The 26,206-nt window shown below is 29.9% G+C and overlaps 2 protein-coding genes across 7 annotated transcripts in view; one reads left to right on the top strand and one right to left on the bottom strand.

The window, feature by feature from the left end:
• LOC111632600 overlaps nucleotides 1-21,244 on the top strand; it is a 39,845-nt gene extending 18,601 nt beyond the window's left edge. The window contains exons 1-7 of one of the 6 annotated variants that reach the window (XM_023377078.1): nucleotides 7,160-7,491; nucleotides 7,575-7,676; nucleotides 8,729-8,800; nucleotides 8,916-8,992; nucleotides 16,806-16,866; nucleotides 17,394-17,522; nucleotides 18,223-21,244. In XM_023377078.1, the coding sequence (XP_023232846.1) occupies nucleotides 8,918-8,992; nucleotides 16,806-16,866; nucleotides 17,394-17,522; nucleotides 18,223-20,072 (2,115 nt within the window). In that variant the 5' untranslated portion in view covers nucleotides 7,160-7,491; nucleotides 7,575-7,676; nucleotides 8,729-8,800; nucleotides 8,916-8,917 and the 3' untranslated portion in view covers nucleotides 20,073-21,244. Of the gene's footprint in view, nucleotides 1-4,607; nucleotides 4,887-5,712; nucleotides 5,730-7,159; nucleotides 7,492-7,574; nucleotides 7,677-8,728; nucleotides 8,801-8,915; nucleotides 8,993-16,805; nucleotides 16,867-17,393; nucleotides 17,523-18,222 lie in introns of those variants that run through there. The other 5 variants (XM_023377079.1, XM_023377080.1, XM_023377081.1 and 2 more) reach the window with 5 other exon arrangements.
• Nucleotides 10,119-11,368, bottom strand: LOC111632604. Its single transcript, XM_023377089.1, has 2 exons — nucleotides 10,962-11,368; nucleotides 10,119-10,896 (listed from the first exon to the last, which is right to left on the bottom strand). Exons 1-2 carry the CDS (start codon nucleotides 11,025-11,027, stop codon nucleotides 10,225-10,227), a joined length of 738 nt encoding a protein of 245 aa, XP_023232857.1. The 5' UTR covers nucleotides 11,028-11,368; the 3' UTR covers nucleotides 10,119-10,224.
• Nucleotides 21,245-26,206: the final 4,962 nt, after the last annotated feature.

The following is a 26,206-nucleotide window of genomic DNA, read 5'->3' on the forward strand; positions in this document are numbered from 1 at the left end:
ATAGGTATATTTATTTTTTTGAAGAAAATAAAACATAACCGAGAATCATTTATTTAATAACCGAGAAACATATTTATTAGACAATTTAAAAATATTTAAAAGTGAGACATCTGACTTTGTTTTACAGAACTAACAAGTAAGTGCATCAAAATTGATCTGGACTGATGTAGTCGCTACACGCAAACAGTTTTCCAAATGAACATCAGTAATTCGTGTTCTCACTTGTGATTTGATGTACTTCATACGACTAAAAAGTTGTTCACACGCATAAGTGTTTCCAAATAGCGAAACCATTGACAGAGAATGTTTGTAAAACGCAAGATATTTATCCTTGTCCAAATACGTTTCATAGAACTCTTCCAAACCTTCTTAACTCTTCTAATGTTCATTTGGTGATATGTACAATAAAGTTAACATTTATGTTCATTTGACCTAGCTCCGCGGGCCGCAACACGACTCCCGGCGGGCCTCATGTTGGCCACCCCTGCTTTATAGGCTAACTTATACGAGTAACATTCAACGATAAATTCTTCATATAATTCTTCATAACTTTTTACTTTTTTGAACTTTTTGATTTCACTTTCGCACCTTGCAACGCTTGTAATATTTGTAAAGATCATTTTCAATTTATTTTGTTTTGGCCACGACAACACAAGTTCGACAGTTGACACACAAGTAAGTTTTGAAAGATTTTAAATATTAATAAATATGTAAAAGTTTCAGCAACGAGTTGCGTAATTTTTTTCTCACGAATAACACAAAGGAGTGAAACACATTAGCACAAAGTAAATTTTTTGTCTAATACAATCTGTCATCATATTTCATTTTAAAAACGTATAAAGTTTCATTTTGTGAAAGTAGATGACAATAGTCACTACTTCATAACATATATAAGAAACTACATTCCACAGTACATTAGTCTACCGTATACTCAATGTAAAAGATTTTTATCGAAATGATTTTATACGTGCTTACACACAATTTTAAATTAGTGAAAAAACGCTTAACTTCGAGAAATATCGAATATTTATACGATTAGCCTAATATTAAATTTAATAAGTATTATTAAATGTAAAAGTTTATGTACATTATTATCATACAAATTCCGTGTACAATTTTAATTGATGAAGTACAGTAAGACCCCTTCTCGTTGAGAATTATTGGATACGTTCAGCCGTAACTTCTTCCACACTTCGTGACCTTCCAGTGGTCAAGCGATAAAAAGCATATTTGATTACACAGTACTGTAATATGCAATTTTACCATTATTCTTAAATATGTTAAAGAATAATTTACACATTGCTTACATTCTTTATACAACAGAAGCAGGCCTAAATTCTATTTTCAATCCCTGTGATATGTAAATTCGTCTGAAATCCAGGAATTGTTAAAAATAAGTGAAAACGAGAAGTTGGTTGCATTGGAAACTGTCGACGATTTGGAACAATCTAACAGTTACATCCTCTCATTGGAGCAATACGAAACTTTACGCGATCGTATCTTATTTCAGTCTGCCAGTAAATTGAAATTAAAATGTGCAATAATGTAGAATTCTTTTAAAATATATATTAAGTTTTTTTTTATAAAAGAATCGTGTAACCTTTATTTATGATATTACACGTATTTATCAGTGACTAATTTCCACAAATTGAAATAGATACACTGAATTGTTAAACGTTGTGTGAGGTCGGTTGAAACATTTTTGTGAGATTATAATTTATAAGAAAGTTAAATAATTGTATTTGTGGTTGACTACATCTATAACACGATAATTATGAAAATGGAAATTATGTATAAACCCTCTGTTTATATATTATTTTGAAGTTCTAGCAATATACAGTTGACCCCCCTGTAACACTGTAAATAATTCAATTTTATATGAATTCCATGTTGTACGAGTCACTTAAATTTTACAAATACGTGTGCCGGGCTGTGAACGGCTCACGTATTTGTAAAATCTAAGCGACTCGTATAACATGGAATTTATATAAAACGTATTTATCAACAGTGTTATAGAGGGTTCAACTGTACTGTTATAGGTGTAGTCTAACCACGAAATACTGCACAATAATTCATTTACAATTAGCGATTATGGCATTCATGGAAATTGTCTTATTCGGTCCGCTCGTGTGCCAAACTTCCAGTAATGTTATTTTGCGTAATTGCAATTAGTTTATAATTTGTGTTATAAACTGATTGCACAATATACTGTTATATACATAATATAAGTTTTATGTTTCAAATTGTATTTTTGAAGATATTTACGCCTGTTTCGCAGTGTTACAGGATTGTAAAGTGTAGTTTTCCTGTCAAATAATGCGCAAAAAATATATTAAATTCAATTGTTGTACTCTTTGTGAATAGAAATGAAGCTGAAATTTCTATTGTTTGTTAATAATTAAACAGTACGGTAAACACGAATCTTTACATTGTTATAAATTATATTTCGAATGTAGAGATTTATAGATTTTACAAAAGTATTAAATTGCAATTAAAGATGATCAACTTGATGTTGTAATTAACTGAATTATCAAACACTTTAATTAATGTTTCGACAATACGTTTGTGACCGTTGGGCCGGTATCTCTTCTTCGATACCACGTCAGGATGACACCACTGTATCGTTAGGTTGGTATATAGACAACAAGTTTGCGCGAGCGGTTACGTATGAGGACCCGGAATGGAGTGAACGGAGAGAAGGACGGAAGAAGAGCACTCTGAAATGTTTATAACATAAATAACTGTTTATTTAAAATATATCTAAGTTATTTTATACATCATAATTCATTTAAGTATACAAAAGTTAGTATTGTGCTAAATGTAAGCTACTTGAATCGCGTTCTGCATTGATTTACAATCGCATTCGCTATCAGGTTTTAACGAGAGAGAGAGAGACAGCGTACAATAATGCGCCGGCAGGATAAATACCTTATGTTATACTGTGAATCGAGTAATAAAGTCCCAAATCCTTTTACATTCCGGAACAGTTCTCTTCGAAGTTAAGTAGGTGAGTTGTTGAGGTCTTAGAGTTCAGTAGGCGAGGAGATTGACGAACAGGAACAGTCTCTCAAAGACATTCTCGGCGGTAGGTAGACGTGAAGCACACACACACACACACACACACAATCAAATCATAACTTCCTCGATCTTACTCATCGTGTCTACCTTTTTATATGAAGTGCTCCTTTCGGGCCTTCCCAAGGAACCCAACTCGTGAGTATTGAGTTTCGAATTGATTTTATCGAAAAGTTTTTCGGTTGAATTTCCGTAAAACCAGCCCTTGTTTTTAAAACTTGTTCCGTCTTTATAGAATTGCATTTAAAGTTTAATTAAAATTTATAAAAGATTAAGGTTTATAACACAAAATTTTTGATCCTCACACGTTAAATATAAGGCGATTATCAAACACATACGAAATAAAAAAAATAAAATACACGAAACTGCACGTAAAAAAAGTATGAAGTTCAGTGAAATCAAGTGAGATAAACATATTAAAAACTATTTGGATATTTGCTTTATAAATAAATTTAACCTAACGACATCAAAATTAATTGTGAAAAATTGATATTGTTCAACAATGATATATTGAAAATCAACGTTATATAAAGGTTAAAAATGACGGAAAATAATCTGAAAGCATGTAAATTGTCACCTTAATCTTTTATACAGAATAGGAAATTCCATTTTCATTTATATGGATTAGTAAAATAACTGGATATGATTAGAAAATAATATAAAAATTATACCTGAGCTTCTAAATAACATGCAAAAAATGAAATAATTAGAAAGTATAAATTGATATATTGGTCGTTTTTTTTTATCGTAAAATTAGTTATATGTGTGAACTGATAATACAATTAGGAAATAAAAACCTTATATAGAATTTGCGTATTTGTTTTAAATTTTTTAATAAAATGTAAAGAAAAATAAACAAAAGAAATTAATTAAAATAATGTTCACTTGTGTTTTTCACCGATTGAAAAATAGAACTATTTAGTTAAATACACTACCGAAGATAAATATTAATTTTCTTTATTCACGAAGACGTATATAGAATATTAATTACTTATCAAATATATGATAATAGTATGGTTAACACTCCTCTGACTATGAGACAATAAGCAAGATTAGCACTTAAACACGGTTGTAGCTTATTTACACTTATCAAGTTATGTATTTTACAATTTTATCAAAGTATTGCAACGTAACAGTAGAACATTTCATGGTTAAAATATAGTTTCATTTTCGAATTGTGTAAAGTTCTCTCCGTGCTTTAAGCAGATTGCTCCTTTTACTACAGGTAGAGGATCTCACCTGTTATTTAGTTGACAGGAAGACAATGATCAATACAGATGTATTTTTATAGTGATTACATGTGTTCTCATAGTAATGTTACAATCTACTGACTGAATGTATTTAAAAAAGCTTCGTGTTCTTCGATCAACGATACATTCAATATTATAAAATAATGTCACAGGATTTAGTTATGACGTCGATGCAGTTACGCTGTATTTAAACAGTAGTAAATACATTTTATACGCCAGTTTATTTGCTATAGCATGCACCAAAGTCTGAGTGTAAATAGAATGCAGTCATCTCTCAATGTTTTCTCATGAATCTGCATATTATCAATACACGACCTTTGCTACAAGTAGGTGTTCAGGGATAAATGATTAATAATCTTATCAGTAAAATTTCCCGAAGAGAAACAACTTGATTGCGCATTGTTATGAAATACTCTACACTTCTAGAATGAATCATTTAAAAACTTTTCTGTTGTGCTGGATCCAGGTAGAAAGTGAATAAATGGAAAATTGCTGATGTAACTTTCAATACAAGTATATTATCAGCCGGATTAACAAACCGATAAAAGTAACTTAGAACAGGTAAATATTCGATAGATTTAATAACATTTTTATTAATTAGACTATAACTTTTTATATTTATATAGGTACAGATTAAAATAGCAATGATTTTAAATCAAAATAAATATCATTAATTATGGTAAAAATGTAATATTATTATTCAATTAAATAAACATTATCTTTGCGATAAGTTACTATTAATTACACAATTTAGTAACTAAATCTCAATAACAGACTTTACGCCATATAAATGCAGAAAAACCTACAGGTGTTTCAATTAATAAAAAAATCATATAACAGATGAAGCACACACTATTTATTAAGCATTTTGGATTTAATTGTTAGTTTCAGAGTTTTTATCTCTTAAATATTTGCTGTTACAAAGGTTGGTTTGATACAATCATTGAAATGATGTAATCGAGTTAGTGACAGACAATAAGGCTTGTATCATTAGAGAGTTCTTATTATGGGGTTTTAAAACCTGAAAAAATTAGAGCAAATACGATATATTTTATATTCGCTATTTTTAATAGGTATGTGATGTGGAAATACGTATCGATTCGAGTCGACATGTTGAAATCTGCCTGTCTACTTTCAACTCGTTTGCTTGACATGCCTGTGAAAGTAGATATTGTCTTTGTTGCTTTACAGGCTAAGTTATACGAGTAATATTTTACACGTTAGTGTTAATCTTTCAATGATAAATTTTGAAATTTTCTTCATTTAATTCTTTATAAATTTTTACTTTTTTGAACTTTTTAGATTTCACTTCCGCACCTTGCAACGCTTGTAATATTTGTAAAGATCATTTTCAATTTATCTTGTTTCGGCCACGACAACACAAGTTCGACAGTTGACACACAAGTAAGTTTTGAAAGATTTTAAATATTAATAAATATGTAAAAGTTTCAGCAACGAGTTGTGTAATTTTTTCTGACGAATAACACTAAGGAGTGAAACACATTAGCACAAAGTAAATTTTGTGTCTAATACAATCTGTCATCATATTTCATTTTAAAAACGTATAAAGTTTCATTTTGTGGGAATAGATGACAATAGTCACTACTTCATAACATATTAGCATTATACTTAAAAAAGTATAATTTACACATTGCATACATTCTTTATAAAACAGATGCAGGCCTAAATTCTGTCTTCTATGATATTGCCGACATTTATATTCAAGTTTTCGAAACAAGTATATTCATTATGAAAGAAATCTAGAGATGAGCAAAAATCTTTTATAGAATATATCTTCGTAGACATACCAATAATTTAAATTGTGCAGACCCTTTGGAGTACACGTGCATTGAAAAATTCTCAGACGAGTTGAATTGGCTATACTCATACTTATAATAAGATGTATATAATTTGACATATCAGATTCCTCGGGAAACCTCGTATAAGAACAAATGTTTTCTTCTGCTGAGGTTAGTCAGTGCGTAATCTAGAAATGACATGATTACGACCTTCAATTGATCTTCACACGGAAAAACCTTACACTATTCTATGCAGTATTAAATCCCTTCTGTTTCTCCTGTAAAATTTCATTTTTGGTGGTTACTGTATGTTCTTATGTTAATAAGCCCCGATAAAGACTGGAAGCTCGACTTGGATGCAAATTCTTAATTCAAAATATTATTCTTATAATATTTTAAATTACGAGTTGTTTTTATATCTACAGAACACGATCTTTGAAGTGTAAATTTTTGAATATTTTGCGTAAATAAATAAACTGTAATTACACATATATTTTGTCAGTTACAAATAACTATAACATAAATTCTTAAGCATAAAACATAGTAGATTCATATTAAATAAGAAATAATTATCTTTGACATGTACACAATATATACTGTATACAGACTACAATGTTATAGTAATCATTAAAATATGTTTATTCTTATTATTACAGAATTCGCCTACAAAAGCATCTTGCATAGGAAGACCAGCATTCGTAGAATTATATTAGTGTTACACATAAGGTAAATATTTAAACATTTAATTTANCTATAATTTTTATATTTATATAGGTACAGATTAAAATAGCAATGATTTTAAATCAAAATAAATATCATTAATTATGGTAAAAATGTAATATTATTATTCAATTAAATAAACATTATCTTTGCGATAAGTTACTATTAATTACACAATTTAGTAACTAAATCTCAATAACAGACTTTACGCCATATAAATGCAGAAAAACCTACAGGTGTTTCAATTAATAAAAAAATCATATAACAGATGAAGCACACACTATTTATTAAGCATTTTGGATTTAATTGTTAGTTTCAGAGTTTTTATCTCTTAAATATTTGCTGTTACAAAGGTTGGTTTGATACAATCATTGAAATGATGTAATCGAGTTAGTGACAGACAATAAGGCTTGTATCATTAGAGAGTTCTTATTATGGGGTTTTAAAACCTGAAAAAATTAGAGCAAATACGATATATTTTATATTCGCTATTTTTAATAGGTATGTGATGTGGAAATACGTATCGATTCGAGTCGACATGTTGAAATCTGCCTGTCTACTTTCAACTCGTTTGCTTGACATGCCTGTGAAAGTAGATATTGTCTTTGTTGCTTTACAGGCTAAGTTATACGAGTAATATTTTACACGTTAGTGTTAATCTTTCAATGATAAATTTTGAAATTTTCTTCATTTAATTCTTTATAAATTTTTACTTTTTTGAACTTTTTAGATTTCACTTCCGCACCTTGCAACGCTTGTAATATTTGTAAAGATCATTTTCAATTTATCTTGTTTCGGCCACGACAACACAAGTTCGACAGTTGACACACAAGTAAGTTTTGGAAGATTTTAAATATTAATAAATATGTAAAAGTTTCAGCAACGAGTTGTGTAATTTTTTCTGACGAATAACACTAAGGAGTGAAACACATTAGCACAAAGTAAATTTTGTGTCTAATACAATCTGTCATCATATTTCATTTTAAAAACGTATAAAGTTTCATTTTGTGGGAATAGATGACAATAGTCACTACTTCATAACATATTAGCATTATACTTAAAAAAGTATAATTTACACATTGCTTACATTCTTTATACAACAGATGCAGGCCTAAATTCTGTCTTCTATGATATTGCCGACATTTATATTCAAGTTTTCGAAACAAGTATATTCATTATGAAAGAAATCTAGAGATGAGCAAAAATCTTTTATAGAATATATCTTCGTAGACATACCAATAACTTAAATTGTGCAGACCCTTGGAGTACACGTGCATTGAAAAATTCTCAGACGAGTTGAATTGGCTATACTCATACTTATAATAAGATGTATATAATTTGACATATCAGATTCCTCGGGAAACCTCGTATAAGAACAAATGTTTTCTTCTACTGAAGTTAGTCAGTGCGTAATCTAGAAATGACATGATTACAACCTTCAATTGATCTTCACACGGAAAAACCTTACACTATTCTATGCAGTATTAAATCCCTTCTGTTTCTCCTGTAAAATTTCATTTTTGGCGGTTATTGTGTGTTTTTATGTTAATAATTCCCGGTAAAGACCGGAAGCTCGACTTGGCTGCAAATTCGTAATTCAAAATATTATTCTTATAATATTTTAAATTACCAGTTGTTTTTATATCTACAGAACACAATCTTTGAAGTGTAAATTTTTGAATATTTTGCGTAAACAAATAAACTGTAATTACATATACATTCTGTTAAATGTCAGTTATAAATAACTATCACATAAATTCTTAAGCATAAAACATAGTAGATTCATATTATATAATAAATGATTATCTTTGACATGTACACAATATATATACAGACTACAATGTTACAGTAATCATTAAAATTTGTATATGCTTATTAATGCAGAATTCGGCTACAACAGCATCTTGTATAGGAAGATCAGCATTGGTAGAATTATATTCGAGTGTTACACATAAGGTAAATATTTAAACGTTTAATTTAAAATTATATTTCTAATCAAAATTGGAGTAAAACGCATAAATTTGTGAAAAATTTAAAATCTTATGTTTAAATTATTAAATTTAAATTAAAGTAATGGAAGAAGAAGAAGTTGCAAGTAAGGACAAGAATTTCGTTGTTTGTCCAGTTAATTACAAACAAGCTGCAAATGTAAGTCGGCAACATGTATTTTACTCTGTAAAAAATTTTTTTGTAAGTTAATTATTACTTTACAATGACTGCAAGACTATGTTTGATATCGTCCAAAAAACTAAAATAAGTAGCTTTGTTATTTAACTCCACAATAATAAGAAAAAAAACAAATAACGACAATTAAATTAAATATATTTCCATGCATTATGACTAGTAGGTAGTCTCAACAATAGAACAGCGAAGTTAGGAGCAGTACTTTCACATATTCGTACTCAAAGAGATTGCCTTAATAAGGTTATAGGTGCATTGATATAAAATACACTTTATAATTTTCACTTAATTTTCTTTTAACTGTTCTCTAGATCAGCGATGTCCAACCTGCGGCCCACTCAATGATTTTGTGCAGTTCTATAAAACAGAAATTATGTTTTATAGATTTCTATTACATTGAAATTGCATATGTATAGTCAAATATATACATTAATATGATGTATAATACTTTATCACGTATAATCAGAAATTAAAACAGTATTATAGAATAGAATAGAATAGAATGTTTATTAACGTAATAGGCAATAGCCTGTTACAAGGGGGATGTTTATACAATTATTAGAACTTTACATACATTAACTTTTCGATAAGCATTCGCCTTCCGTCTGTTACAATCAGGGTGGTTGGATTTCACAATTTCTTGATTATCTACATAGATTTATTTCTACATCTAATTATATTTTAACTTATACATCACATTCAGTATGTACCTTTTTACCCGTTTTAAATACACTTCAAATTTATTCATTATTCCGTTTACAATATCTCAATGTTTTTACATTACATAGATCTTATTTTCATTATTAAATTCATATTTATGATAGCTACTTCAACATAGTAGATTAATTTATTCTTGTTTCTTCATTTTTTGCTTTACTAAATACTAGGATCAAGTGTTTATTAATTATTAACTTTAACTGTCACTTCAAATTATCATACAGGTTTCCGTAGAACCAATAATGTTAGGGTCTATGAATTTCTTTAGTAAGACTTTATAATTTTCCCACAAAGACCCTATATTCACCAAAACCCTATTGGACAGAAAATTTTTTTTTTTTTTTGTTAGTCTCTCTCATATTTTTACTACCATTACATTACTAACATTTTTTCCTTTACTTTTACTTTACTATTTTCCAGTTTTACTAAGCTTTTATTACAATTTTTTTCAATTACTGTTTTCTTATTAGAGGAATATAAACTTAATTCGGTATGATTCTCTTGTCAGTCCTGTTCTTTTTAATCGTCTGTGTATTTCTAAGAGAACAATCCATTTGAAGAATCTTGTTTGTATTCATATCAATTGTATATATTATATTATCCTTAATATAGTAATCATCTCTTATTAATATTTTATTTTTAGTAGTTTTTTCCACTTTAATTTGATCCTGTAGTTTTTTTCTTCTAATTCTTGATCTAATACACAAATCCGTTGTAATTATTATTTTTTTCTCGGTTTCATTAACAATTTTTGGTTTCAAAGTCCAAAATCTTTTGAGAACTAAATTTCTATCTTTTACAGATTCCAGAATTACTTTTATTATTAGGTTATTCTTACTATTTTTAAGTTGAACTAGTCCTTCAATTTCTATATTTTTTAGACCTAATTCTTCGTTAATAAATTGTTTGATTTCTTGAACAACGTTCCATGTTTTAACCGGAAAATTAAAAATTATTATATTCTTATTTGTAGTCTCATTTACCAATTTATCAAATTCGAATTCCAACATACCTTTTATCTTTTCGTTATTTTTATAATTTTCTTCTAATTTTTGTATCTTGTAACCAATTATCTTCATCTCTTCTTTATAACTATTATTTTCTTCTTTTATCTTATTAACTTCAGCTTTTATTGATTGAATTTCTAAGTTTAACTGGCAAAATTTTTCCTGAATTAATTCATATATAGATCTTAACGTATATTGTGAATCGTCAATACCTTGTTTTTCGGTTTCTCTTGCCGGTTTAAAATAATCCTGAATTTTCGAATTTCTCGGGGTCCCATTATTTCTTTCGACCTTTTCTTCAATTTGGTATTCCTCACTTAAAATTTCCAGTAACTGTGTTTCCCTTTCTTCATCCTTGTGACTTTCCTTCCTAGGTCTACCCCGCCCCCTTTTTTGCATATCCAACTGACTTGACCGAAGTGGTGAGCGGGGGAGAGGACCAGGATTTATTTCAATTCCGGCAATTATTAATAGTATTTTAATCATTCCCAATGTTAAATTAATGTCAACAGCTCTAATTTGTACATACCACATTGCGTAATTTTTTGTTATTTCCATCCCAAACTTGTTCTACCAACCTCTCAAAAAAAGTTCACTCGCACGCTTGACAGCTCTGACACACCCCCTTAAAACAGTATTAAATATTTTTTAATAAATCTTCAAATGCATTACATATAATATACATGTAGGTACAGTACATACTGTAAATATATATATTTAATCAATATGTTTACAACAAGAAATATTTTTAAATTAGTGTTTTGGTATAATGAAATTACTTGTTCTTATATTTACACAATATGTGTAGTAAATTTCAAACATAGACACGTTCTCAAGTTACAACAATCTTTTGTGTTTTCAATATACGATAAGAAATTTTTTTGTTTTTTTAAAATTTATTGGAAATAAGCATAATAAAATTTAATTAGAATTACACATTTACACGTGCATATAAATTTAAAATTTCAAGTCATTCCGTGTTCAGATTTATAAAGGGTTTAATTACGTTTTACTGTGCAAGTTATTTGATTATAGTCAGCCACCAAAGGGCGCTTCATGTAACGGTTATGTTCTGTAGGTCATTTCAAAATCTGATGACCGTTAGTTACTGCTTTTCATTTCTATGACCTCTGAGCTATTTTTAATATCGTTATTTTGTTTAACTATCTCTGCTAATTAAGTCGTGAAAAATGTATAAAAGTTTTTGAAAATTGAGACAAGATATTTTAACTTTTATGAATGAAAGGGACCACAATGTTCCTAAATTATATGATGAACAATGGCTTTTGGATTTATGTTTCCTTACTAATATCACAATAAATTTAAACAAACTTAAGAAGCAGCTTCAAGGTGAAAACATATTGATCACAGTGAGCTATCAAAATATACAAGCATTCACAGCAAAACGCAAACATTATGAAAGTCAGTGAAATTCATAAACTACTGTACAATTCATCGTTTAAAATTACATAAATTTAATAGTTACAAAAACATTTTTCTAAATATGCATAAGAAATTACTAATCTACTAAGAGAATTTCAAGAAAGATTTTCATATTTATAAATTTATAAGTATATATTTAACATTATCTTATTGACATAAGATAATATTAAATATATAATTCGACGTTGTTCTTTAAATTAACCGCTTCCTCTCCGATCAATTTTTAATTACATTATAATTAAACATAAAAAGTACTTAAAACTGAAAAAAACGAAAGAAATGCGTTATTTTTTAAGAAAAAGCTTCAAACTTTATTTTCCATGGTCTCGCCTTTCTGCAAAATTTGACACTGATGAGTCATTGTGTTTACAGCTGAATGACCTTGAGAACAGCTAGTGTTGGATTTCCCGGGACATTCTTATAAAACTTACAGGAGGCGAAAGGTTTATAGTAGGGTGAATACTAGCTGGCTGTATATTTTTACATATTTTTTAATATACAGTACAGTACTGTATTTATTTTGTGCAAAATAAAGGAATAATTTTTTACGATGCAATAGCGACAATTATTATTTTTAAAAAAAATTTAATAGGCTTAACATGGAGGAAAATTCAAAGCGAAGTAGGTTAATAGCGATATACTAATATACTAATATACTATTATACAGGGGATATAATAATATACTACACTAATAATGGATTTTTTCATACTTTTCGGTTATTCGACTTTTCAATTATCTGACCAACTCTAGTCCCCAATTGAGTCGGATAATCGAGGCTCTACTGTACCAATTATGTTGTACAAAGTCAAAAATACCTGTTGATATTAAAAAAGTTAAGTGAAAAAATGAAAAGCACGTTTCACATTAAATGCATACAAAACGCTGTACAATTGTATATGTTTTGTTGTAAATAAATACGTGTGGCCCACAGTATATTTTTAATGGTTAGTGAGCGCTAAGATTGGCTTTACTTTACTTCTAGACTTATTACACCACCACAGGACATCAAATTAGTTTTAGAAAAACACTATTTTATTTTCAGAATGCATTTCGGACATTGAGTCCCTCATCAGCTATTTGCTACAAAAATTAATAGGAGGTTAACAATTTTATAAAAAGGCCGTGATTGACATAAATGAACAAAAATGTGGACTTACATTTGACATGTGGGTTCGACGCGTTGAACATTAATTAAAAGATTAAGCATACGATATACAAGATTTCTCGTTAAAAACGGTAATGTTGGTGCAATAACGTAATAATAAACAGAGGTACTGGTAAAACAGTAAAGTTATAAAAATATACATTGTTAACAAAATGATAAGTAAATTCACAGTAACACGAACAGAGTAAGAAGACGATTCGAAGTACATTCCAGGGTGACTGTCACCCTCACCCCTATCCGTTTTCACACCTCTCCCCTCCCCCCACGCCTCCTCTGGTCAAATATGCGTACCACGATTCATGTAATTTTTGGCCAGAGTTATTATTCATGATTTTCTCTTTGTTTTTAATTATTTCTAAGTGTTCGTACCATCTTCTTTTATAAGTATTTGGTTCCTTTCTAAGTATTTTGACAGTATCCTTTACAATCTGACAGCCTTCACTATTACAGTGGGCGGCTACAGCCGAGCTATCATTGTTGTGTGCTATGGCAGAGATATGTTCATTGAAACGGACCTTTAATTCCCTACTAGTTTCACCAATGTAAGATTTGGGTGTGGTACAGTCGCACTCAAATTTGTAAACAACGTTTTTTTGGTCCCCCAAAAAACGTTTTTTTGGTCTCATTTGGTATTTAAAAACTTGTCTCAGAGAGGGCCTATCCCTACCAACTTTAAAATTAAAGGCCAGCATTGCAAAAGATAAGCAGAAACATGACGTAGTTATTGTGGAAAAAATAATAATGAAATCTGTTATTCGCCGTAAAAAATACAGGGTTAAAAAACTCACTAGACAAATCAAGAAACTAAGAAACGACTCAAACACCAACAGAAAGGAACCCCTAACAAAAAATAATCAGGATTATTTTAACAAAAAGTACCAGAAACTTGTCAAAAAACTAAATTACCCAACTATTCAAGAAAGAGAGACCTGGCTGAATAGCACAATAGTCAACTTAAGTAATGTCCAAATACCGATTGATATTAGAAAAACACTAAGCAAAGGCTTGAGTTTTAACAGTCCCAACACTGTTGACAGGAAAGTGTGGGCTCTCAGTTTAGAAAACATCATTTGTTTATCCGATACAACACAGGAACAGAAAGTTAACTTGAGGGAAGAATTACAGTACGAACTGTCTAAATATAAAGTTAATAAAAATAGAAAAAATAAATTAATCCAGTATAGGCACAAAATAGAAAACCTAAAAAGTTTTTCAACTGCTAATAAATTAATAATAGCCAAAGCAGATAAAACAAAACAAGTAATAATTGTGAATAATGAGCAAGACGCAGACATCTACAAACAACTGTTGAATCAAAATACGTACATTGAACTGCATAATGATCCAACTAACCTTCTTAACAAAAAATTAAAAAAGGCAATTGTTAACCTTGAGAAACAAAATCTTATTAGCCAAACAGAAAAACATTTTATTCTCAATAGTGAAAACAAAACACTCAAGTTCTCTTACAGGGTTAAAACCCATAAAGTTCCAGTCTCCTATAGACCTCTGGTAGATATAAAAGGATATATCTTTTATAATTTAGAACTTATTTTAAAAGAAAAACTAAACACCCTCGTTAAATCCCCTTATAGCATACAGTGCACTGACTACTTTATACAAAAACTCAAAACTTTAAAGTTCGAGCCCACCTACAGGATTGCCTCCTTGGACGTACGCAGCATGTATCCGTCCATTAAACGCAACAGAATATTAGCTACATTAAAAACCCAAAACTGTCAGCAATGGATCATAGATATGGTAACTCTTGTGTTGGAAAATAATTATTTTGTCAGCCAAAAAAGATTCTTTAGACAATGCGATGGTATCCCCATGGGCTCAATAATAGGACCAATCCTTGCTGAATTAAGTATGTGCAATATCGATCATGACGTTGTCAATATCAAGGGTATAATAGAACTGTACCGTTACGTCGACGACTGTTTTCTCATATATGATGACAACATCATACAGGCGGATAAAATTCTGGAACACGTAAATAAAATAGATAATGACATTAAATTTGACTTAGAACCTGAATGCAACTGTCAGTTACCATTCTTAGACATTCTCGTCACGAGACACAAAGACAAAACAACCTTTAAAAAATATAAAAAACCTTGTACTATTGACAGCGTCATACACTTTACATCTGAAGTACCAACTTATATAAAAAAGAATACTTTCTACATGTACTTGGATAAAATTATGCAACGTACCACATATGATACCGATATATCCAATGAAATCGAAGACATCATAAAAACATACTTATTGAACGGTTATAGCAAGCGCATGATTAGTAACTGGCTTAATAAAAAATATGTTAATGCACACAAACAACCAATTGACAGTACTGCTTATAAATTCCTTACGTTACGAATATTTTTGAAAGAATCAAAAGTAAATTAGTTAAGTATAATATTATTCTGGTACCCGAACATCGCAACAGCTTACATAAGGAAATAAACGTACCTAACAGGAAAGCTAACATATGGGACCAAAAAAACGTTGTTTACAAATTTGAGTGCGACTGTACCACACCCAAATCTTACATTGGTGAAACTAGTAGGGAATTAAAGGTCCGTTTCAATGAACATATCTCTGCCATAGCACACAACAATGATAGCTCGGCTGTAGCCGCCCACTGTAATAATGAAGGCTGTCAGATTGTAAAGGATACTGTCAAAATACTTAGAAAGGAACCAAATACTTATAAAAGAAGATGGTACGAACACTTAGAAATAATTAAAAACAAAGAGAAAATCATGAATAATAACTCTGGCCAAAAATTACATGAATCGTGGTACGCATATTTGACCAGAGGAGGCGTGGGGGGAGGGGAGAGGTGTGAAAACGGATAGGGGTGAGGGTGACAGTCACCCTGGAATGTACTTCGAATCGTCTTCTTACTCTGTTCGTGTTACTGTGAATTTACTTATCATTTTGTTAACAATGTATATTTTTATAACTTTACTGTTTTACCAGTACCTCTGTTTATTATTACGTTATTGCACCAACATTACCGTTTTTAACGAGAAATCTTGTATATCGTATGCTTAATCTTTTAATTAATGTTCAACGCGTCGAACCCACATGTCAAATGTAAGTAAACATTTTTGTTCATTTATGTCAATCACGGCCTTTTTATAAAATTGTTAACCTCCTATTAATTTTTGTAGCAAATAGCTGATGAGGGACTCAATGTCCGAAATGCATTCTGAAAATAAAATAGTGTTTTTCTAAAACTAATTTGATGTCCTGTGGTGGTGTAATAAGTCTAGAAGTAAAGTAAAGCCAATCTTAGCGCTCACTAACCATTGAGAAGACTAGACAAGAAGCGTATCATAGTATATTTTTAATTTTGGTTTTGGCCCAGCAAACAATTTCGGTTGGACAACAATTTTGTAGACAAAAGACTGTAATAAATATGCCATTTAATTACAGGCAATGGATAGAAGCAATGGAGTGAGGCAAAATGAAAGTATGTTCAAGGAACTTTTAAACGGTAAATGCTTTAGTTTTTCTGTTTTTAGTAATAAACTTCAAAGCTGATATAAAGGAAGATATTTTTCAGAATTTATTTACGTCTTAGCTTTTTACTTTTATAACGATTTCACGAAAAGTGGTCGATGCAAGCTGTTATAAAATACACAAAGGAAATTGATAGAATAAAATAATATTTTAAATGGTTAAACTTTACTAAATGTTAACAATACATTACATTAGTTTCTTACGAACATCTTCATAATGCTTACCATAGAAAAAAGTAATTATTTAGAAATTTTTAGAAATGAATTGGGAACAAAAATAACAAAATTGTACAATGAAAAATTTCGAAAAGTGTGCTAAATATTAAAAATTAATAATAATTTACGGATATATTTATTCTTTACACAGAAATAATTGTTTATCTGAATTATCATCTTAGGCAAGAAAATTTTTATATTGTATAAATAACTTTTCGTTATCATTCAACTCCTGTTTAGTTAAATATTTCAGTACAAATTATATTCAATTGAACATTAATTTCAGTTGAGAATTGTAATCAATATTCGACGATGTTCAAGAACTGTACACAAGTTCACGTTGGACCGAGAATAGAAATTCATTCTGAAAACCCGAATGCAAGACGCTTAAAGAAAAAAGACGAAGATACGAATGGTAAGTGCATGTCTTAGTAATAAACATACAAAGAAAACATCGTAATAACTTTAATCTCTGTTTTTTGTGCTGAGAATCAATGCCTTTAATTAATTTACTGTTATACATTTTGCCCAAACTTGTACTATATAATTGTATTTTATAAATTTCGTTTAATCGAAAGACCGGTAAAAATTTTTAAGAGTAACTAATGAATGTATCTGTTTCAATTCACTTCAGTACACAGACATTTGTACATCACGACTTTTCGAAAGTCACTTGTCCATATTCCATCCTTATCTGCTTACTGAGATTTTCGTGAAGTTTCCACGTATTTTACGAATCTTTATCTAAATAGTAATTAACGTCAGTGTTTTTCAACCGCTGGTAAAAGATCCGCAAAAAATTTTTGTCATTACTTGACACAATTGATTACAAGAAACATTTAAATATTAATGTAAAGTTAGTGAACGTACTTTGTTACGTACGGTAACTTCATAAGCACTTATAAGCTTAATAAATAAGCACAATCCACAGTCACGTGTTTTTTACCGGTCAGCGATAAATGAAAGATTAAAAGCAACACTAGTATACATCATAGTACTAAGACAAATAGAGGAAATTTATCATAACTACGAAATAAGTTTCTATATAATAACAAATACGAAAATAAAATAAAAAAATTAACACGACGTTTGATTATAATGTTTTTTACTTACAGAAATGTTCGACAATTACTGCCAGAAGTTGAAGGAAAAATATGTGACTTACTTTTCCTACATGAAATCTTTCTTGTGGGAAGGAAGGAGGAACGATTTTCCACTAAAGGATTACTTTGTAAAATTAACTGTAGAGAAAGCAGATTTATTTGGAAATGAAAGCGGATATAAAATACGTCTGAATGAGATATTTGCCGTAGAACGAGATGGACATCAAACTATTTTAGTAACAGGAGATCCCGGTTATGGTAAATCTACTTTATGCAAGAAAATTGCCTACGATTGGGCATCCTCCAATTATCTAAAACATTTTCAATTAGCTTTTATTGTAATATTAAGAGAATTAGGTGATAAAAGTGTAACAGATGTATTACTCGGTGATATTCATGAGTTAACTGATAAAAATTGGAAATTGATAGATAAAAAACTGAATGTTTTGGTGATTTTAGACGGGTTCGATGAGATTGTAGATAAATCTAAAATTATAAAATTTATAAGAGAGGAATCTTTCGATATTTCTCGCACAATGACTATTTTGGTAACGAGTCGACCTCAAGCGGCGGAAGAGATCAGAGAGGACATGAAGATGAGGATATCGATAAAGGGGTTCTCTTCAGAATATCAAGAAAAATATATTCAATTAATGTTTAGAGAAGATGACAGTAAAGCGAGTGAACTGATTTCTGCTTTGAAAAAGAATGACTTTTACAGAGAAATATCAGAATGTCCTCTGATGCTGCACATGTTGTGTTGCCTTCATCGAAATGGAGAAATGGAAAAACTTGAAACTATGGCTGATTTATACATTAGGATATTTACTCTTATAACTGAACGTTACGTGAGAAAAACTAATCAAAAAGATAAATTTAAACAAGGGAAATATTTTGTAGGAGAAAATTTGCTTATAAAATTAAGAAGATTAGAGAGAGGCGAAGATGTTATCACATCACAAGATTTGGAAACTTTATTTCCGAATGAAAGTGAACACAATTTCATTACTGGTGTGGACATTCTTACTCTGGATTCCTTTTCTGAATGCGATAATATCATTAGATACAGTTTTGTTCATCGGACATTTGGCGAATTTCTTACAGCTTTATGTGTATATATCGGTTATATTTCTTTTCCATATTATACTCGTGATATGGAGTTGTTATTTTTAATCGGATTATATAAGGATGAACCTTTACCCAAAAAGTTTTTAACATATGTCGACAAAGAAACGTTTTCGCCTCAATTCTTTCTCCTCGCTCACAAACAATTCAAATATAAAAGAAATTGGGAACAATTTCGTTTTCATTCAAATGTGGAATTTATTAATTGGAAAACGCTGATTGATTATCAACAGCTATTTAACTTGTATGAGTTCAAAAAATTGTATTTATATTTCGACAAGACTGACGCAAAATACGAAAAACGAGAGGATTACGTAAATAACTTCTCGAACCATTGGAATTGTACGAATAATTTCAAGATTTATCTTGTTCTATTATTTCATGAAGAGATTTTGAATAATTTATACGATATCAGAGAACCTGTTTCACGCATTATCGATTTTCTTCAAGTAATGAATGTAATTAACGTAGACATTTATTTTATTGGCGTAAAATATTTTTCGGGCAATTTTTTTAGAATACATAGATTCACCAACGTAAAATACAACTTGAATTCGTCTGAGATCCGAAAATCATTAAATATAAGTGAAGACGAAAAATTGGTTGAATTGGAAGTTGTGGACAATTTCGAACGCTGTAACAGTTGTATCCTGTCATTGGAGCAATACGAAACTTTACATGATCGTATCTTATTTCAGTCGGCCAGTAAACTGAATTTAAAATGTGTGATGATGTAGAATTCTTTTGAAATATATAATAGGTTTTATATTAAAGAATCGTCTAACCTCCATTTATGAAATTATACGTGTTTATCTGTGACGAACTTTTTCAGTGTTACAGGATTAATTAGCAAACAATTTACATTAATTAGTGTTTCGACAATACCTTAAGTATGAGCTGATTATTAAATATGTTCGAAATCAACAAATAAAATACACCAAACTGTCCGTAGAAGTCAAATGAAGTGTAATTAACATATTAAAAACTATTATGAATTTTTGTTATATAAATTAAAATAACTTTTTCTCAACGAAATCAAGGTGTGGAAGATTGCTATTGACCACCATTGATATGGTGAAAATCAACGTTATTTAAAGGCTAGAAATGACAGAAAAATAAACTTAAAGCATGTGAATTTCCTCTTTATTCTCTCTTACAGAATAATAAATTCCATTTACATTTATATGGATTAGTGAAATATCTGAATACTTTTGAAAAATAATATGAAAAATAAGAATATAGTTATACGAATAAATTTAAGATTTATCTTGTTCTCTCACTCGAGGGAAAGTTTTCAAATAATTTATACGATATCAGAAAACCTGTCTCACTTTTTATCGATTTCCTTCAAGTAATGAACGTAATTAACGTAGACATTTATTTTGTTGGCCTATTTTGTTTTCCCGGTGATTTATTTTAATTGGTTTGCCAATTTAAAACACAATATGAATTCGTCTGACAATCGGAAATTATTAAATAGAAGTGAAGATGAGAAGTTGGTTGCATTGGAAATTGTGGACATCCTGGAAGATTCTAACAGTTGCATCCTGTCTTTGGAGCTATACGAAACTACGTGATCAAATTTTATTTCAATCATTCAGTAGACAGAATTTAAAATGAGCAGTGATGTAAATTCTGTTGAAATATATATTAGGTTTTCTATGAAAAAATCGTGTAACCCTTTTTTTTATGAAATTACAAGTATTTATTAGTTACGAAACACCGCATAATGAATGGATAGACTAAACTGTTAAACGTTGTGAGTTTACGTTTAAAACGTTTTTGTAAGATTATAACTTATGTAAAACATAAATAATTATGTTTTTTATGCATAGTATCAGTCTTACGTTTCAACTTGTTTTTTTTTAATATTTATACCCGGTTTGAAGTGTTACAGGTTACAGAAATACAGTAGACCCCCCCTATAAAACGGGTACATATAATTCGGATTCGTATATTACGGCGAAAAAAATTGCGACCGTATTCGTATAAACACGCTAAAAGAGACTCGTATAATTTGGTAAAACGTCGTTGCCGACTCGTGTCAGCGATGACGTTTATACGACAGGATTGGTCGAATCTAGACCAATAGCGGATATTGCACAAATCGTTGAGTTTAAACGAGCAGTGGACCTACTAAAAACCATTTCTTATTTAACGGCCATAAAAATTATATTTCTATTAATGATGTCTCCAAAGTTCAACAAATTTTTCGCAGAAAAATAATTTATCAGAAAACGCGGCCGCCGTTTGGTGCGCTGCTCCGCGACGAAAACAAGCTTAAGCAATGGCGTGGTCAAACGATGCGCACTCGGTAAGTAATCCTACAATTTTTCGTTTAAAGCATAGTTTATACGGATTATTCTTAAAAAATATATACGTCTTTTGGAAATGTTGGGTGAAATTAGTCTAGAATCGATTAATTTTATTAAAGAAAACTTTTCAAACAGCCGTAGTCCGTAAACTGCACACATGCCGGGCTGTGATTGGCTCATGTATTTGAGGATTCCTACAACGCGAAATTCTTATAAAGCGGAACGTATCTACCGCGTTATAGGGGGGGTCGACTGTATTTATTTGCCCAACTGTTACCGGTTAAACCAAAAATTGGTTTAAAATTTGTACAAACTTTCTTTTGTTGACCTCTTCCATCACGTGACCGAGAAATAAATAAAATTTAAGTAACATACACCGTTGAAATATGGTAGACTATTATAAAACTTTATAAAATTATTTTAAAAAATACTAATGGAAAAAATTAAATTATTTCTGGGTCAAGTTTGAGTATTTAGAGATTATTCATTTTAAAATAACGCGATTATAATCGAATTATTGATATTTATTTTCCGCAGAGGTCAACAGAAGACCTCTGCGATCACATCACCGAGAGGAGAAAGATGACTTCAGTGTTACAGGAATCTGCTGCGGGGAGAGATGAGGTGTATCAATCACCTGCAAGACTTTGACCTTGTATCGAGTCAAATTAAAAATAATAGCACAATTAATTCTGTTCAATAAATTTCTTACTGAGCAGTATGCCTAATCACAATAAACAGAGGTAATGTCATTAAAAAAGTCTATGTAATAAAATAATTCAAAACACAAGTAAATCTTTAGTAGAAAAAAATAACAATAAATGAATTTATAAGCAGTGTTGGAGGGATGTCAGCTTTGATATAATTCGTTTTTTTTCTGTGTTTACACTCACAATTTACGTAAATATTATTGTATAGTGCTGTTTATATTTAATATCTTATCTTTGTTTCTGTTTACTAAATTGAATTTTACAGTAGAATACTCGGAAACTCTAAATAATAAAAGCCAAACACAAAATAAATAGCTTAATTTTTACAATATCAACTTAAAATGGATGAAAGCATTATTAAATAATTATTATTAATTTGTACACAAACATTACATTTTAAACATATTTCTTCATATTAGTGTTATCATTCGGTTACATGATCGTTCTATATTTAGATTTAACGTGGCCAGAGAATTTGTGCAGTGTTGTTTTCATATGTAATTTGCATATTTGAGATACAGTAGAGTCCCGAAAACTCGGCCTAATGAGCACCGAGTTTGTGAAAATGCCGGGTTATCGGGAATGGGGTTAAAAAAAATAAGTACGAGTGTTTTCTCAGAAAATACTGTACTGTACTTGTATGTATTGTTTTCCTTGAGAATACAACAGAGAATAAACTGCCCAAATACCCTTAAACAAAAGAAAAGTACGTACTTTATGAAGGCATAGAGCCTTTACTACATGAAAATGAAAATTAATGAATACACTGTGTACAGTAATTTTCCTGATAAGACAGACCCCAGAAAAATACTTTATGAGGCATAAAGCTGTCTATAATGAAAATTAATTAATTAAGGGGTTTTTTGCCCTGCCAGGGTGTGACTGAGTTATCTGGAGTGCCGGATTATCGAGTGCCGAGTTTTCGGGACTGTACTGTATTACATTACTAATCTTTATTAAACAGATGTAGACATTTTATATTATTTAAATTTGAACGAATTAATTTAAAAATTTAATAAAATTTTTAGTGTCTAGCAGGAAAGTTTCAATGCCACGTGACATTACAGTCATCTAGACTTATCCCAGAGGCATCAGTTTGCGTCAGATTTCGTACAGTGCGGTTTGTTGTTTGCATCTTCTTGTTATCTTTCGAAGTTCACTGCGATAAATTTTTATTACGTAGATGGATATATTTTGCATTGTTTTTAATGGATAAAAAGTGAAATGTTTACTGTGAATTTAAAACTTGTTTCAGAAGATGATACTTTACAGAAAGAAAAGTTGAAAAATAATTTATTTTCGAGAATAAGCGAGAACAGATCTTTCGATATAATACTTGGATATAAGTGAAAGTATGTATTATTGGACTACTAATTTATTTGTGCATATAATTATCTAGTTCTAATCTCGAAACATTTATGTTTTTTAGTGTTTATAAGCTTGTTATTTAGACATGTCTACCGATTTACTGCTATTGCGTAGAACTATATCAAAGACCGATTAGAGGATTTTAGAAGAACATTAAGAATTTGTTTTGATTATTATAATTAGTGTTTATAATAATCACTAATTATACATCTAGACTAAACGAAGTAACGAAAAACGAAGTAAGTTACAGTACCGTTGTACTGTAACTTACTTCGTTTTACTGTTAGAGAAAGTAGGTCACACATTAGATTGGTGACGTAGACTGTCGCCTTTTTGCATCGGTGTGCATAGGACCCTCTCATGGAAGTGTCTTTTACAAAAGTTATAGTTTATTTTCTGACGCATGCCATATAGTGAATATTGTTCTAAAATTAAATACCAGTGAATTAATATAACATATGTAATAAATCTGAAGATGAATATAAAAAAATATTTCCACATGTTTTTGTTGTTTTGTTTTTTCTTAAAATTTTATTTATATTTATTATACATAAATTAAGTATATTTACCAAATGCTAATATTTTAACCTGCTTTAATATTTGGGTGTAAATTTGAACAACAAATTTTAAAATTAAATAAAAGATATACTGAAATTTTTTTATTTACAATGATTACGTCAATTCTACAGAAAGTAGAACACGAAACGACCTTCACCCACTTTACAGTCCAGGGGTAAGGCCGCCAGGTGTCGTGGTTGTAAACATAACCGTTACGTCATAAATGAAATTCGTTAACTGTCAATTACATTTTCATGAATTTGATTCGCAGGTTGAAAAAAGTCATCATGACTTAAATGCCTGAAACTTTAAAAAATTATATAAAATTAAAAATAAATTCAAAACTTTTGAAAAAGTCGTAATGGATAGAAAATTATAGAACAATTTAATATAAATTTGAAAAAAAAGTTTTAGGCGAAAATTACCGCGAAAAAAATTCACATAAAAAAGAATTGTGTTACAATAAAGAATGAATTTTTTATTAGACGTAACTGTTTAAAAAAATTTTCCGGAACGAAAATGAGAAAAACGTGTGGGAAAATTCATAAAAAATTTCCCACGCTTCTTCTCCACAACTAAGTGATAGCGCTGCAGCTGACTACTCCATTGTTGTAAGGTTAAGCTTGTTTTACTGTCAACTGCTTCCATCTATTGACAAAGATGTGCAAAAATATAAATTGATAACTGTAAATAATCATTAACCAAGCTGAAATGTACAGGTTTCCTACGGATGCGATATCCATACTATTATCACACATTAGAGAGATGATTGTTTTTACCATTATTTCTATATTAATAATAAGACGAGTATTTGATTATGTATTGTGTTATACGTAAAAGTTAAAATTATTCTAATTAATTGAATTTGCTTTTCTCTTTCTTCTTTCCTGAATTTTATTAAAACACGTGAAAAAGCCTATAAATTACTTGCTTTTATATTTTTATTTAATAGTGTGCATAACGTTAATAATTTCCCGACAGTACTTTCAACTCTAGCATTAATATACATTATTTAGGTTAATATACATATAATCTTTGCAATAAGAAAGTACTATTATTGACATGCCCATTCATTTATTATTCAACTCTTTGCATTTTATACATTAGCGCAAGAAGAATTTTGGAAGAATTCAAATAGTTTTTCTGAATGTACACACTTTTCGTGGTCTGGCATTTGATTTGCATTGAATGTACTAAAAATACAATAAAGAAACTGTCAAAACGTAAGTACCTTACTGACAAAACAATTTTAATGGTAGTATTGTACATCAAGTGGCCTTCATGGTGAGGAAGAAGCGTGATATTATATACAGTAGACCACCCTATAAGATGGGTTCCCATAGTCCGGATTCCTATATGACGGCGAAAAAATTGCGACTGTATCCATAAAAAAAGGTAAAAAAAACTTTTATAATTCAGTAAAACGTCATCGGGCAGCCGAACTACTTTCCACCGTCCAGCGCTACGTTACGGAGAGATTACTATCGTCTGTACAGTATTATATATAAATTATATATAAATTAGGTACTGTATATATAATTATATATTAACTTAATTTATTGTAACTTTATTATAATTATATATATATACTTTCCGCCATCTAGCGCCACGCTACGGAGAGTTTAGGCGGGTAAGTTGAGTTTGCTATCGTCTGTACAGTATGTAAATTAGGTACCGTAAGTCTAATACAGTACTGTAATTATATACATTTCTTATTCAACGGCCATAAAAATTATTTATATTAATGATGTCTCCAAAGTTCAACGAAGTTTTCGCAGAAAAATAACTTATCAGAAATCGCGGCCGCAGTTTAGTGCGCTGCTACGCGACAAAAACAAGCTTGAGCAACGGAGTAGTCGAACGGTGCACGCTCGGTAAGTAATCCTACAATTTTTTTTTATAGCGTAGTTTATACGAATT

The sequence above is a fragment of the Centruroides sculpturatus genome, unplaced genomic scaffold, assembly GCF_000671375.1.
Source record: "Centruroides sculpturatus isolate CEXI.00-Female unplaced genomic scaffold, Cexi_2.0 scaffold689, whole genome shotgun sequence".
Classification (NCBI taxonomy): domain Eukaryota; kingdom Metazoa; phylum Arthropoda; class Arachnida; order Scorpiones; family Buthidae; genus Centruroides; species Centruroides sculpturatus.